The sequence below is a fragment of the Rhinopithecus bieti genome, unplaced genomic scaffold, assembly GCF_001698545.2.
Source record: "Rhinopithecus bieti isolate Rb0 unplaced genomic scaffold, ASM169854v2 scaffold_7673, whole genome shotgun sequence".
Classification (NCBI taxonomy): Eukaryota; Metazoa; Chordata; class Mammalia; order Primates; family Cercopithecidae; genus Rhinopithecus; species Rhinopithecus bieti.
The window spans coordinates 4,458,203-4,474,624 of record NW_016806375.1 but is presented as its reverse complement, the minus strand read 5'-3'; the positions used below and the strand labels follow the sequence as shown (position 1 = coordinate 4,474,624).

The 16,422-nt window shown below is 45.1% G+C and overlaps 1 protein-coding gene across 5 annotated transcripts in view; it reads left to right on the top strand.

The window, feature by feature from the left end:
* The window catches only part of SLC36A1 (solute carrier family 36 member 1), a 60,226-nt gene extending 55,142 nt beyond the window's left edge, over positions 1-5,084 (top strand). For all 5 annotated transcript variants that reach the window (XM_017875734.1, XM_017875735.1, XM_017875733.1 and 2 more), the window contains one exon: positions 662-5,084. In XM_017875734.1, coding sequence (XP_017731223.1) covers positions 662-933 — 272 coding nt within the window. In that variant the 3' untranslated portion in view covers positions 934-5,084. The remainder of the gene's footprint in view (positions 1-661) is intronic.
* Positions 5,085-16,422: the final 11,338 nt, after the last annotated feature.

The following is a 16,422-nucleotide window of genomic DNA, read 5'->3' as shown; positions in this document are numbered from 1 at the left end:
GGTCTCTTGTCAGTTCCTCCTTCCTCGCTCACCCGTGACTGAGTTTCAGATGTGAGAGGCAGTGGGTGTCCTGACACAGAGATATGGTTATTGTGTGGGACTTCGCCAGGGGTCAGCCTGCAGATAAAACTGCTTTTTTTCACCTGTATGAAAATGCTCTGTGAAATGTGGTTTTATCACGGTGTCTTTCCAGAAAGAGGGGTTTCTTTTCCTATTTGGTTTCTTGTCAGTCAAGTAGAAATGTTTGTGTTGGAGTCTCCCTGAGTGGTAAGAAAATGAGCAGCTGCTCAGAAATGTCCACCTCCTTTTCTGCCCCCTACCCTCCCTCCTTTGGTAGAAACCAGATTGCCCTGAAATGTAATTTGGTTCCTTTTGTGCAGAAAGATGGAAGTCATGCGCTGTAGCAGGAAAAGCTGAAAGCCCAGGACCTGGAGCCAGAAGATCCAGGTTCCAGTCCCAGTTCTGCTGACCTTGCAGGGGGACGCCAGTTCTTCCACGTTTCTGGGCATCTGTTTCACAGAGATTGAACTGGATAATGTCTGCGTTTTCTTAGAGCTCTCTATCCTAGAACACGGACAGATGCTGAATTTGCTCAACAGTAGGGAGACAGACCTGTCCCAGCTCTGGGCATCTTAAACAGGCATGTCCTCTCTTTCTGCAGGCATCTTGGCCATCCTCATCCCCCGCCTGGACCTGGTCATCTCCCTGGTGGGCTCCGTGAGCAGCAGCGCCCTGGCCCTCATCATCCCACCGCTCCTGGAGGTCACCACCTTCTACTCAGAGGGCATGAGCCCCCTCACCATCTTCAAGGACGCCCTGATCAGCGTCCTGGGCTTCGTGGGCTTTGTGGTGGGGACCTATGAGGCCCTCTATGAGCTGATCCAGCCAAGCAATGCTCCCATCTTCATCAATTCCACCCGTGCCTTCATATAGGGATCTGGGTTCGTCTCTGCAGCTGCCTACCCCTGCCTCGTGTGTCCCCCGTTACCTGTCCCCAGAGCCTCAGGTATGGTCCAGGCTCTGAGGAAAATCAGGGTTGCTGTGTGGGAACCCCTCTGCCTGGCTCCTGGATACCCCGGGCCAGGTAACCTGAGGGCAGGGGAGAAGTGGGGTGGCAGACGTGCAGAAGTGCCACTAGTGACAGGGCCGCCATCGGTCACTTGTACCTATTTACACCCAGAACTTTCCAGCTCCCCCTCATCATGCCTCCTCCTTCCTCCCCCGCTGCTGGTGCGCCTCACCCAATTCATTCTTACTGCACAGTTCACTTCATTTAACAATTTTAGTGTCCCCCACCTCATGTGTTCACCTTTTCTGGTCTAGGCATAGATTAAATAACTGGGAACTCCCCCTCTTTATAAAGCTGGGCTTCTTTCTCATCTCTCTCCCAAATGTTGTATCTCAGTATTCTTCCTACTCGAGTCTCCAGGGGGTGGCTGGACCTACCTGGTCGTTTGAAACAGGCCCCCCAAACTGGAGTTTTTAATCTTGACTCTCTGGCTTGCTGTGCCCCTTAAGGCAATGCTTCTCTTCCGCGGATTCCTTAGGATGGGTCACAGTACTGTATTCTTAGTTGCTTTAGCTCTTAAAACATAGGAAGTGTTGCCTAAACTGAAAATATTTATCTTTTATTTAAAATCAGATTTTTGTTTTTAGACTGTCTCTAGATCTGGGGCTATTACGAATTACTTCTTCTTCAGTAAACTTTGACTCAACTTCTCCTGCTGAAAAGAAGCTTGCTCCAGGAGATGTCTGCTGGGGTCCTCGGCACTCTTGGCTGAGGACTCAAAGGTTTTAATCAGGATCATCTAAAAATGTACCTCGGTGAGGAGGCACAGATTTTGCCTCCTGTTGACCAGCCTGGTTTCATACTGAAAAGACATTGAAGGACTGCAGAAGTGTGTGGGTGCACTGGGCTGAGGGAAGGGTGGCTGAGTGAAAGGCGTATAAAATGGGGCTGTGTGCGTGCAGGCCCATGTTTCAGCCTCAGCGCATGCCAGGTGAAAGGATCAGCAATGCTCAGTTGCCATCGTGCCGGGACGACACCCGCTCTATTGCCATGGATGAGTAGCTGAGGTCAGTGTGCACAGAGAGTTTGAAATTAAGTTCATAGACTTTACAGCAACTGGTCTGACACTACGCGTGGTGCTTGGTTGTTTACAATCAGTGGGGAATAGGGCAGAACCAGTGCCCGGCCCCACACTGCCTCTGTGGCTGGGACTTTGAAAGGAACCACTGAACACTAATTATGAGCCCTGTCTTACCCCCAGAATGCCTCCCTGGGTTTCGCAAACAGCCTTGAGGTTGGCCCTCCTCAAGGTCAGCCTTCAGATTTGGGAGCAAACTTCAGAGAAGGCAGAGGAAGATACATTGCCTTGCTGTGGGCTGCCTCGTCTTTCCTCTTGGTGTACGAAGTATTTCAGAAGGCCATTGATGAATTTCCCCTCTTTAGCTGTGTGTGTGTGCACATGTGTGTGTGCATGGTGTGTGTGTGCACATGTGTGTGTGCACAGTGTGTGTGTATGTGTTCCTGTGTAAGTAACAGACCCGACTCCTTGTCTCCTCTGTTCCGTCACCAGGCTTTTACTTCACTGCAGATACAGTTCACTCTGAAAGTTGGTTGAAGGAGAGCAGCAAAAATGTATCAGGGATTTTGCTTCTGTGTTTCACCCAAAGCTCATAAGGGCTGTGACCCAGCCACATGGCCCCAGTTTTTTCTGTCTCTTCTGTTCCAAAGCCAGGAGAGCTGACTTCCAGGTGAAGGGATGGGAAAAGTGGACTCTTACTGTAGTGACTCCCCACCTACCTAATAATTTGTTAACTTAGGAACATGCCGTCATTGTTGACTTGTTCTTCCTTAGGAGAAGGACGCTTTTCACCACCCTTTCTGTTCTATGGTGGACTCTTAACAGGTGCTATGTGACCACGAATCTAGCTGGGAGTAGCAGAGGCCCTGTCTTCTGAAGTCTCAGGCTTAGAAGTTACCAAAGTGGGCTCGGAAACTGTCATCTCCTGGTTCCAAGTTTGGGCTCTGGCAGCCCAGCCACTATCTTAGCTGTCTTCCCCAGCGGTGCTAAGAGTGGTCTCAGTGAGAAGGTAGAGGCCAACTGGAGGGCCAGACCTGTGTCCTGCCCATGTCCTCCTTGGTGGATGTTTCTGTTTACTCAGAGCTGCTAGAGGCCATCCTGCCCAGCCGAGTTCTGAGATTGGGACTGTGATGTTGGCACCTGAGGACTGGATGGGAGAATACTGGGAGTCCCCCAGCTCTTAGCAAGATGCAGGCTATTGCTGCCTGACTGTGAGAACACGGTATGTAGGAGAGTTGGCTGTAGCTTTAGGATTTCTGGAAGCCAGTTTGGCATTGCCTGTTTGATCTCTGGCTTGTGTTCCTGCTACACTTACAGACTGATTGCGTGGCTCCTCCAAAAGACCCAGGAAGGGCAGCTCCAGCTGGTGGGCCTTCCTGGCTGTGCAGGTGCACAGCTGTTAGGCATCAAGCAAAGGGTCAGCCAGTCAGTAGTAGTGGGAGGAAGCCCTTCTTCCTCTTATGCAAGCAGCTCTCAGCCAGCCCAGAATCTCTTATGCAGCCCAAAGGGCTTCTTGAAGCAGAGAAGCCTCCCTGGTGTCCTCCCACCATAAGTAGAAATACGATCACAGAGCAACAGAGCAAAGGCTTTCAGGAGTGTGAGGCTGCATCTGCTGGAGCAAAGGGGAGCCGTGGGCTTTCCCAGCCAGATACTCTTGAGCTTTGTGACTCTGCTCCTGTCACTCCAATTTCCCCGAGTCAGAGGTAGCTTTCTCAGAGCCCCTTGGTGGTTCTCTCCTCCAAATGCTGCTGTTGGGAGCAGGCTTCCAGCTCTCAGTGGGCAGTGCACCTCCTGCTAAATGCAGACACTTGCTGGGAAGAGTGTGAGCTGGCATCTTCTGTTCACTCTACCTAGCAGTTGTCACCATTCAGAAGTGGCATTATTTATGTTGTGCTGCTGTCCAGCTGCTATGATCCCTTCATCTGCACAAGCCCTGGCGAGATATGTGTGAATGTGTGTCATTTCACTTCAGCCGCCCTCTTCCATCTGTCCTCTGCAGCCAGATTCATTGGCTGATGCTCACTGCTCACTGTCTATCCCCAGGAAATTTATAGTTTTATCAATAGTCTTAAAGTGTTGATCCTAAACAAGTGCATTTGAAAAATCATGTTTCTTCTCTCTCATCTTACTTTTCTCTTCTCAGATTTCTCCCTTCCTAGAACATTATCTCTGTTTAGCACGAATGTTCACCTCATATTTTTCAGAAGTGCAAAAATCTCAATTTATGTCTGTTTACAGCTCTCTCTCCTCACTGCTCACAGCAAGGGTTTCTGTATCAGTGAATTTTATTTTGTAGCTGCTGAGATGTCAAGGCAAGCTTCAGCATCTGCCCCCACGGGGTCCACAATGCTGCTTCCTCAATGCTGCTTCCTCAAAGAGAAAACACACAGTCCAAGTGGCAGGACTTGAGGCTGGCTTCCAGTCTGCCTTAGAAGTTAATTTTCCAAAGTACATTACAAATCTCTGAGGCCATTAGGGGAAAAGGAAGGGGTGTGGTTTGTCTTTGAAATTACGGTTAATACTTTTAGACAGTAAGTCCGACTGGTTGTTGCCCCGACAATATCAGCCTGTAACATTTCTTCTCTTTCCTTTGTGCCACTGAATCGTTCCCTGGCCAGAGGACATAAATGGTCCTGATAGGAGGTTATCAGAGTGAGGAAGGTAGGAGATATAGGTGCAGGGTGCCTGTCATTCACTGTGTTATTTGGTTTAAATCAAAGTGATTCTGGGGAAGCTATGTTCTTTCAGTGGATAATAAAATTGGTAACTCTATTGTAAAACATGTCAATGGTGTGTGAAGAAAATCAACCAATCCGTAGGTGTTGCTAACTAGACAGTACTGTGTATGTTACTTGCCTGCGTGGATGTGCACTTCCAGCATGGTATGTGTAGCGATGTGGATCATGCCAGAGTTCATAGATTCTGTTTGGGGGTTTGCACATGGATCATATGTTAAGCTTTTTCTTTTCAATAAATGAATTTTATTTTTTATTTTGAGAGGTTGCTGTGTCTTTTTTTTTTCCTTTTTATATCACTCAGATCCCTTGACTAGATACTGGGTTAGATGTTTCTGGTTTATGCCACAGAGTTCATATGAGAGTGGCACAAGCAGTAGACCCTTCCATGGAATTAAGAGTTGCCCAAGAAGAAAGGGACCAGGAATTTTTTTTATTTTTTTCTGTTAGACAATCCTCCCCTCCCTAACCCTCCTTCCGCTTCTCTCGAAGATTTGAGTAAGAATTTTCAGCCCTCTCCTTGCATAGCAGATGAGCCCACATGATAGGTGTGATGGCCAGTTTTATATGTGTCAACTTAAAATTCAGTCAAACACTAATCCAGGTGTTGCTGCGAAGGTGTTTTGTAAATGTGGTTAACATCTATAATCAGTTGCCTTTAAAAGAGGTTTTCTCAGTATTGTGGGTGGGCCACATTCAATCAGTGTAAAGGCCTTTAGAGCAAAGCTGAGGTTTCCTTGGAGAAGAAATTCTGCCTCCAGACTGCAGCATCAGCTCCTACGGGCCTGCCCTATGACTCACAGACTTGCCGGCTCACACAGTCATGGGAGCTAGTTCCTTGATCTCTCTCTCAGTCTCTCTATGTGTATTTATATTCATATATGTGTATGTATATATGTGTGTGTGTATATATATATATCTCCTACTGGCTTTGTTTCTCTGAAGAAATCTGACACAATAGGTAACACTTAATTTTCTTGAAATGTGGAGATTTCAGGACAGGACAATGGAAGAGATGACACCCCTTCCCTTCTCTTTTTGTCACTGAGTGGGAAAACACACTTAAGGCTTAAAATGTTTATTCTCAATACATTGACTCCCCCCCCGCCAAAAAAAATTACTTGGAATTTGTTCCCACCAGCAAGCATGCAATCAGTTCTGCAGCAAACACTAGCCAGGTGTGCTCCAATTCAATTCTGACACCAACTGCCTGGAGATGGCATCAGATCCCACAGGATGAGGGCTCAGTCCCCAAGAGTGACACCCCTCATCACCACCACCGCTTCCAGTGCCAATTGCAAGTACCAGGTTGTTTACCTGTGCTTCTGACTGGCTAAAAATTGTAAATCAGGGTTCCCACGACTCTGTTTTGGGGTTTGATTAATTTGCTAGAGTAGCTCATAGAACTCAGGGAAATACTTACTTGTATAAGTTTAAAAACAGAGCCTTCAAGGAACACTCTTAAAAGTATAATATTTTGCCAAGAGAGGAAGGCGAGCATGTAGTCTATTTTCATTGTCATTATCATTTCTGGAACAGGAAGGTCAAAGAGATTTAGCAGCTATACCAAGCTGCCCACCAGTAGGTAGCAGCATTGGGATACACACGCAAGTCTTCTGGTTCCAGAACCTGAGTGCTTCCCAAGGCGCTGGCTGCCTGTCTTTGTTGCAACCTCAAGAGGGAGGTTTGCCTTGAGGAATTGTCATGAGGGTTAGAGAGAAGGTTGTAAAGTGCCATATGTCATAATCACAAAGGACTTATTAAACATTTTCTGAAATATTTGCTGACTTGTAGAAAACCAGAACTCCAAAGTACTTCTGCTTGTTGTTCTGGCTGGCTGTCCATGCACTGATGTCTTGTTGACTTCCTCTGTGGAGGGCACTCGATCCTCTTTTAGGTTGTCCACCTCTTGAAGTTTTTATTTCTGCTCACATTTATACCTAATGGCTGTAACCTCGTCTTCCAGAGAGCCAGGGCCCTCCGGTAAGCCCATTGCACTACTACTGGAGGCATAAACCTGAGTGACAGTGGACTGAATTTAGACCCTAAGCCTGGGGCTCTTTGCTATGTAGGTTACCTTCCTCGTACTTAGCCTATTGTGGTTGTGCTGAGGAACTATGTGTGTCTTTAATGGGTATGCTTTACTAGACCATCGGCCATTGGTCTCCTTTTAAAAAAAAGGAGTAAAATTTACATGTAATGAAGTTTAAATCTACCTTTTCAAATGTACAGTTCAGTGTCTTTTGCATACAGTCATGTGACCACCATCTCAGTCAAGATACAGACCATCTCCTTTGCCCCCAGAAGGTCCCTTGTGCCCCTTTGCAATCAATCCCATCCTCACACCACTCAGCCGTTGGCAACTACTAATCTGTTTTTTCTGTCTCCAGTTTTGTCTTTTCTAGAATGTTGTATAAAACCATTAGGTATGCAGCCCTTTGTGTCTGGTTTCTTTCACTTAACATAATCATGCTTTTTATATTCCTCCACATGTATCCATAATTGTTGTTACATGTTGTTACATGTTGTTACATGTTGTTACATGTATCCATAATTGATTCTTTTTATTGCCGAGTAGTATCCATTGCGTGAGTGAACCATAATTTGTTTATCCATTCATTAGTCTTTGAGGCTGCTTCAAATTTTTAGCTGTTATGGCTTAGTTATTTTAATGTAAATTCCTGGTAAACAATTTAGAAACTGCCTCTTCTTTCTTCCTTAAAACTCACTTGTAACTGCTGCTAATCAGAGTATGTTATGAGGGCAACTTAAATCTGTGCACCCCAGTGGCCATTCTCAAGTTTTGGGCTCAAATATACTCTATACTTAATTATAAAAAAATTACTATTATGAATAAAGCTGCTATAAATACTCATGTACAGGTCTTTGTGTAGACCTATGTTTTTATTTGTCTTGGGTAAATACCTAGAGGTGAAATGATGGGGTTGTATGGGAAATGTGTGCTAACTTTCGGCAAATTGTTTTCCAAAGTGGCCGTTCCCTTTTGGATTCCTAATGTATAACAGTTACAGTTGCTCCATATCCTCACCAATACTTAATATTGTGGTCTTTTAAATTTTAGTCCTCTAATAGGTGTGAAGTGGCATCTCATTGCCGTTGTAATTTGCATTTCCCCAGTGACTAGTGATGTTTTGCACCTGTTTACATGCTTATTGGCCTATCTTTTTAATGAAGTATTTGTTCAAATATTTTGCCTCTTAAAATTCAGTCATCTACTTCTTTTGATATAAGTTTTTTATTGGAAAATAATTGTAGATTTACAGGAAGATTCAAAGGCACAGGAGGGAGGTCCAGGTCCAGAGCACCCTTCAGCTGGGCTTCCCAGTGTTAATATCTTGCATAACTGTAGTACATTATCGAAACCAGGAAATTGACATTGGCACAATCCATAGAGCTGATGCAGATTTTGTTAGTTATACAGATACTCATCTGTTTGTGTGTATGTTTGTGTATAGCTGTATGCAGTTTTATCATGAGTAGCTTTGTATACACCACCACCACAAACTAGATGCCTAACTGTATCATCACCTCAAGACTCCTTTATGCTCCCCTTTATAAATACCCACTCCCTTCAGTCCCCCACATCCCTAACCTTTCCCAGAAGCCACGAATCTGTTCTTCATCTCTATAATTTTGTTATTCATGAAATAATAATAATTCAGTAAATTGAATTATGCCATATGTATCTTTTTGGGGTTGGCTTCTTTCACTCAGTGTAATTTCCTTGATGTTCATCTAATTTGTTGCATTTATCAATAGTTTGTTTCTTTTTATTGTTGAGTAGGATTCCATGGTACTGATGTTTAACCATTCACTCATTGAAAGAAATGTGCATAGTTTCCAGATTTGGTTATTACAAATAAAGTGCTATAAATATTTGTGCAAGTGTTCCTGCATGAAAATAAGTTTTAATTTCTCTGGGATATATGCCCAGGAGCACAACTGTTGAATTGTATGGTGATATGGTTTGGCTGTGTCCCCACTCAGATCTCATCTTGAGTTTCCACATGTTGTGGGAGGGACCCGGCGGGAGGTGATTGAATTGTAGGGGCATGTCTTTCCTGCACTGTTCTCGTGATAGTGAATAAGCCTCACGAGGTCTGATGGTTTTAAAAAGGGGAGTCTCCCTGCACACGCTCATTCTCTCTTTGCCTGCCACCATCCACTTAAGATGTGACCTGCTCCTCCTTGCCTTCCACCATGATTGTGAGGCCTCCTCAGCTATGTGGAACTGTAAATCCAATTAAACCTCTTTCTTTTGTAAATTGCTCAGTCTCTGGTATGTCTTTATCAGCAGCGTGAAAATGGACTAATACATATGGTAAGCCCCATTATTAGTTTTAAAAGGAACTTCTAAACCATTTTCCAGAATGACTGTACCATTTTACTACTCTAGCAACAATATATGAGTGGTCTATTTCCTCTGCAACTTTGCCAGCCTTTGCTGTTATCACTACTTGTGGGTTTTTGTTTATTTGTTTGTTTTTTGAGACAGAGTCTCACTCTCTCACCCAGGCTGGTGTGCAGTGGCACCATCTTGGCTCACTGCAACCTCCGCCTCCTGGGTTCAAGTGATTCTCCTATCTTAGCCTCTTCAGTAGCTGGGACTACAGGTGTGTGCCACCATGCCCAGCTGATTTTTGTACTTTTAGTAGAGAGGGGGCTTTGCCATGTTGGCCAGGCTGGTCTTGAACTCCTGACCTCAGGTGATCTGCTCGCCTTGGCTTCCCAACACTATTTGTTATTGTAACCATTTATCAGATCCTGTGTTTTGTTAGATTTATACTTAAGTATTTAAATTTTTTTGGAGCAATTATAAATGGTATTTTTTTATTCCAGTCTCTGTGTGTCCATTGGTAGTATATAGAAATACAACTGATTTGTGTATTTTAATCTTGTATCCTGTGACCTTTCTGTACTCAATAATTCTGTGAGTTTTTGGTTAGATTTCATGGTTTTTTGTTTGTTTGTTTTTTTTTTTGAGATGGAGTCTCGCTCTGTGGCCCAGGCTGGAGTGCAGTGGCATGATCTTGGCTCACTGCAAGCTCCACTTCCCAGGTTCATGCAGTTCTCCTGCCTCAGTCTCCCGAGTAGCTGGGACTACAGGCACCTGCTACCACGCCCGGCGAAGTTTTTGTATTTTTAGTAGGAAGAAGGTTTCACCATGTTAGCCAGGATGGTCTCGATCTCCTGACCTCATGATCCACTTGCCTCAGCTGCCCAAAGTGCTGGGATTACAGGTGTGAGCCACCACGCCTGGCCGGGATTTTCTTTTTAGACAACCACGTTGTCTGCAAATAGAGATAGGTGTATTTCTTTTTTTCCAATATGTATCTCTTTTCTTTTTTCTTTTTTTTTTGGCCATATTGCAATGGTTCAAATTTCTAGTTTAAAACAAGTGGTGAGAGTGAACATCCTAGTCCTGTCTCTGATCTTGTAGGGAAAGCATTCAGTCTTTCACTTTAAGTATGATGTAAGTAGTATACTTTTTATAGAAGTTCCCCTCTATTACTGTGCTGAGATACTTTAAAAATCATGAATGAGTACTGAATTTTGTCAAATGCTTTTTCGGTATCTGACATGATCATACAGTTCTTCTTTTTTCACCTTTTAATATGGTGGATTCCGTTAATTGATTTTTGAATATTGAACTGGCCTTGCTTACTTACTTGGAATAAATCCTACTTTATCATTGTATACTATTCTTTACATTGTTAGATTGCCTTTCATTTTTCACCCACCCTGATATTTACTCTCACAGATGTAGAATCCAGAATGGTGCCTTTTTAGAAATGAGCAGAACCATATGCATAACTTCTATTTTTGGCATAAGTGTACTTTTGCCCCAGGCTAGATTTCCAGCTGCTCCATGCTACATAAAGGCTGCATGGGTTTCTTTAGGACAGAGTTTCTTAACCGCAGTATTATTGCCATTTGAGGCTGCCTAATTCTTTGTTGAGGGGCTTTTCTGTGCATTGTAGGATGTTTAGCAGCATCCTGGGCCTCTGCCCACTAGATGTCATTGCACCCTGCAAGTTGTGACAACTAAAAATGTCTCCAGAATTGCCAAATATCCCCTTGGCTGGGGTGGGGGATGGGGTGGAAATCGCCCACCTCAGCTGCCAGGAACCAATGCCTGAGAACATTTAGCTCCCACCCACCTACCTTTAGCTGGGAGGATGTCCTTTTTTTTTTTTTTTTTTTTTTTTTTTTTTTTTTTTTTTTTTTTTTGAGAAGTCTTGCTCTAGTCCCCGAGTCTGGAGTGCTAGTGGCACGATCTCGGCTCACTGCAACCTCCGCCTCCCGGGTTCAAGTGATTCTCTGCCTCAGCCTCCCAAGTAGCTGGGATTACAGGTGCCTGCCACCACGCCTGGCTAATGTTTGTATTTTTAGTAGAGACGGGGTTTCACCACGTTGGCCAGGCTGGTCTCGAACTCCTGACCTCAGGTGATCTGCCCGTCTCGGCCTCCCAAAGTGCTGGGATTACAGGCGTGAGCCACTGCGCCCAGCCGAGTGAGTGGGAATGTCCTTTTATTGTGGCCATGGAGCAAAGGAAAGTGTGTCAATATGGATAGTACACAAAGAGCTGCTTTTCCAGTAGTAATGGTAAAATATCTCTAACATCTCCTGAATGTTCACTTTACCAGCTACGCTAAGCACTTTATGTATGTTGTCTCCTTTAATACTCAAATCCAGTGAAGGAAAGTGCTGGTAATATCCCCACTTTGCAAACTGGGCATAAAAGTTTACATGACTTGCCCAAAATCACATTTCTAAAGTGGCAAAGCCAGGTCTGACATCAAACCTCATGTCCTTGCTGCTGGAATTTTCTCCCCTGCCAGCTGATTCCTTCATTCCTGACCTCACCTCCTTCAGTGAGCACAGCACATTTCCAAGCCTGTCTTTTGACTCCAGTCTGCTTTGCACCCTGCCCTCCATAAGTCACTCCCAGCCGTCAGAACTACCCATCATTGCCCAAATACTTAAAACCTCTAGGCCTTCCCTTTGGGATTTTCCCTTAGCCTAGCTGACCCTCCTTTCTGTGCTAAATCAGAAGCTCTGCTTTAAGACCAGCTCAGATGGCTGGGCCCCTGTAGACCTTCCCTGGCCAGTTCAGTCAGAACTTACAACTCGTCCTCAGCAATGCTGTCACCGCCCTCCTCTGGTTATCCTCATACCTGCCTGCGCTGGAGACATGTGACTACTCGGCCACTTGCCCCAGATTGTGAGCTGTCTGAGGGCACTGATCAAGTCAGATGACATCTACCCCTACTCTACCCTTGGGGGCTAATTATATATCTGAAATCTTTGGTTACTAAATTCAGTGTAGTCTCCTTCCATAGTGAATAGTGCCCTGGACTGCTAAGGAGGTGACATCACTATATTGTCATCTTTGTATCAATCTAACCAAGCATCTTTCTTGGTTGGACCCTTTGGATTCATTGAGGAATTTTGAGAAAAGTTTTGAAATTGTCTTTTTGCAGCTGGATGCCTGAGAAAGTTCCTGCTTTTCATTCAGTGAAACAGCTGGTGCCCCTGTTCTGGAAGAAGTCAGAGACTGCCCGAGGGTTTCCAAAGCCTGTCCTTAGACACTGCACCACAGGTGATGGATCAGCACCTGGGTCTGGTGCCCTAGCAGGCTGGCAGTGCACCAATGTTTCAAGTCGTGCAAAGAGGTTGGGTTGACTCCTCCATACTAGACCAGCTGCGGGCTCTGGGCACAGCATTCCGTGCCTTAAAACTTTACCTGGTGGGTCTTTTTTGCCCTCTAGCTCTTTTAGAATCTTCATACATAATCTTCAGTGCAACAGAGGTCATTTTCCCCCCAAGGCCTTTGGCTCTGTCCTTCCTCATCCCCAGATACTCACTTTTTAAGGGTTCTAGCCCAGGCCTCATGCCTGCCCCAGAGATCCTGTGTGCCTCCCTCCAGAGCACTGCCCTGATGCCTGATAAAACATATGTGCCCTTCCTGTAAAGGCTTGAAAACCACCCCTGTGACAACAACTGCAAGCCTTCCTCACCCGCCAGCCCCGGAAGGAAGCCGTTTCCCAATTCTCCTGTTTCCCAATCCTTACACCGTTTGTCCTGGCAAATCCCAGCTGCGTTTCCTTCTCCAATAGCAAGGCCTCGTCTGGCTCCTGAAACCACTCCTCACAGCATGGCAGCAAGTCCCCACCCTGCCCCTCCCTTCCAGCCTGCTCCTCTTGCAATGCTCAAGGTCGCTGTGCCACTCTTAAGGCCCAGCCCCAAAAGTGGATATAGGGCTTCAGGAGAGGCCTGGGGTTGAGCCCTAAGGGGAGCAGACCCCCACCTCCCCAAATCTGGATACCCTGGCTCTGTGCCACCTAGAAATGAGCGTGGCCTTCTCTTGGCTTGTTCTGAACTCAACCTGCTCCTTTGCACTTGCCGCTGCTCATCAGTCCCCTATATTTGTAATTTATTTCACGAACCCAAATGTAAGGCGCACCTCCCGAGTCAGGCCAACCTGGATTGGAATCCTGGCCCTGTCACTCATGAACTCTGTGACTTACCTTATTTAAGTTACTAACACAAATTGTGAGCCCCTCCGTTTATCTGTGCCTCGGTTTCTCCATTTGTAAATGATGATAGTACCTACCGCATTAGGGTTTTTGTTGTTGTTGTTGTTGTTTTGAGACGGAGTCTCGATCTGTCACCCAGGCTGGAGTGCAGTGGCATGATCTCGGCTCACTGCAAACTCCATCTCCCGGGTTCAAGTGATTCTCTTGCCTCAGCCTCCCTAGTAGCTGGGATTACAGGCACATGCCACCGTGCCCAGCTAGTTTTTGTATTTTTGGTAGAGACGGGGGTTTCACCATGTTGGCCAGGCTGGTCTCGAACTCCTGACCTCAGGTGATCCCACCACCCGCCCTCCCAGAGTGCTGGGATTACAGGTGGGAGCCACTGCGCCTGGTGCCTCGTTAGGTTTTTGTGAGAATTAAATGAGATAAGACGTTAAGTGCACAGTACCTGGCATAGCAAATGCTCAGTAAGAGGAGGCAGTAGAGGTGGTGGCTGATGGCAGTGAGGGTAATGATAGTGAGCTGAAAATCTGCCTGAGCGCCAGTGGTTTAGGATGCCGGGATTTACCTGAAAACCTTTAGCCCTTCCCGCAGGCTCAGTAAACTAGTCCTTGATCCCAGAGAGCCCTCTGGTGGCTAATCTGTGAAGACTCAGGCTGTGGACGAAAAGGAGAAGGCGGGGCCTGGTGGGGAGAGGATGCAGGTGGGCTGGATAAGAAGGCGTTCCCCATCCGGGAGAATGGGAGGCAGGGAGGTGCTGTGTGGACATTCCCAGGCTGGGTGTCGGACCTGAGTTGGGGTCTTGCCCCTGGAATTCTGACTGAGAGACCTCAGACAAATCCCTTCTCTATGGGCCTTAGTGTGCAGAACATTAGGAATGAGGAGGACCAGGACATTGTTTCCCAAAGACAAAGAGGGGGCCCCTGACAGTCATTTTTTAATCTGAATGGTTACTTATTTTCATGGTATCAGGAAGAAATACTCTCAAATCCTTTAGTGTAGCGATATTATTGTTTAAAGATGAATAGAGAATATTTTGTAAACATCGAAATATATTTTTTTAGTATTATAGTACGAGTTGTGTTCTATCAGGGTAAAAATTATGAAAGTGATAAGCAAAACAGAAATTTGGACAACACTGGACAATTTGTGATCTCCTGCACAGTCCTGATAAATCAGTCCTATCTGTATGCTACCTGTCCTTTTTTGTTTTTTGTTTTTTGAGACAGAGTCTTGCTCTGTTGTCCAGGCTGGAGTGCAATGGAGCAATCCTGGCTCACTGCAGCTTCCACCTGCCGGGTTCAAGCGATTCTCCTGCTTCAGCCTCCTGAGTAGCTGGGACTACAGCCGCCCACCACCACACTCGGCTGGTTTGTGTATTTTCAGTAGAGATGGTGATTCACCATGTTGGCCAGGCTGATTTTGAACTCCTGACCTCAGGTGATCCACCCACGTTGGCCTCTCAAAGTGCTGGGATTACAGGTGTGAGCCACACACCTGGCCTGGTATTATTTTCTATTATACTGGCCACCATTTATTGTTTATGCTTTAATAAGCTTTCCATTTACATATATTTCTTATGACAATATGAGATAGCTATTATTCCTATATTATTTACTATCTTCATTTTACTGAGGAATGAGAGGCCCAACTGAACTTTGATAAAGGGGCAAAGGCACCACAATGAAGCAGACAGCCTTTTCAGCAAATGGTGCTGGACAGCTGGACAGCCACATGAAAACAAAATGAACCTAGACACAGATCTTACACCCTTCACAAAAAATAACTTAAAGTGGACCATAGACCTAAATGTAAAATGCAAAACTATAAAATTCGTAGATGATAGCATAGGAGAAAACCTAGAGACCTTGGCTTTAGCAATGACTTTTTAAATAAAACACTGAAGGCATTATGTATAAAAGAAATAATTGCTAAACCGGACTTCCTTAAAATTAAAAAACAGTAGGGCAGGTGCAGTGGCTCATGCCTGTAATCCCAGCACTTTGGGAGGCCAAGGCGAGGGGGATCCTGAGGTCAGGAGTTCAAGACCAGCCTGACCAACATGGCAAAACCCTGTCTCTACTAAAAATACAAAAATTAGCTGGGTGTGGTGATGGGCACCTGTATTCCCAGCTACTTGGGAGGCTGAGGTGGGAGAATTGCTTGAACCCAGGAGGCGGAGGTTGCAGTGAGCTGAGATTGCATCACTGCACTTCAGCCTGGGCAACAGAGTGAGACTCTGTCTCAAAGAAAAAAAAAAAATTAAAAACCTGTGCTTTGTAAAAGAGTGTCAAGAAGACAAGGCACAGACTGAGAAAATATTTTCAAAGGCATATCTGATAAAATACTGTTTTCTAAAATATACAAAGTACTCTTAATACTGAACATTGAGAAAACAACCCAGTTTAAAAATGAGCCAAACATCTTAACAGCCCCCTCACTAAAGCAGATCTAGAGATGTCAAAAAAAAGAAAAAAGAAAGAAAAAACATGAAAAGATGCTCCACATCATATGTCATCGGGGAAATGCAAAATTAAGACAACAGTGAGATACCATACCACACACCCATTAGAAAGGTCGAAATCCAGAACACGGACACCACCAAATACTGGCGAGAATGTGGAGCAAAAGGAGCTTTCAGTCACTGCTGGTGGGAATGTGGAATGGTTCCGCCACTTTGGAAGACTGTTTGGCAGTATTTACCCAAAGGTGTCAAAAACCTATATCCACATCAAACCTGCACACAGATGTTTACAGCAGTTGTATTCATAGTTGCCAAAACTTGGAAGCAACCAAGATGTCCTTGAGAAGGTGAATGAGTAAATAAACTATAGTACATCCAGACAGTGGAGTATTATTCGACACCAAAAAGAAATGAATGATCAAGCCCTGAAAAGATATGGAGGAATCATAAATGCGTATTACTAAGTAAAAGAAGCAGGTCTGAGAAGGCTACATATCATATGATTTCAACTATATGACATGCTGGAAAACTGAGACAGCAATAAGTTTTGTGGTTGCCAGGGGTTGGGATAGGAG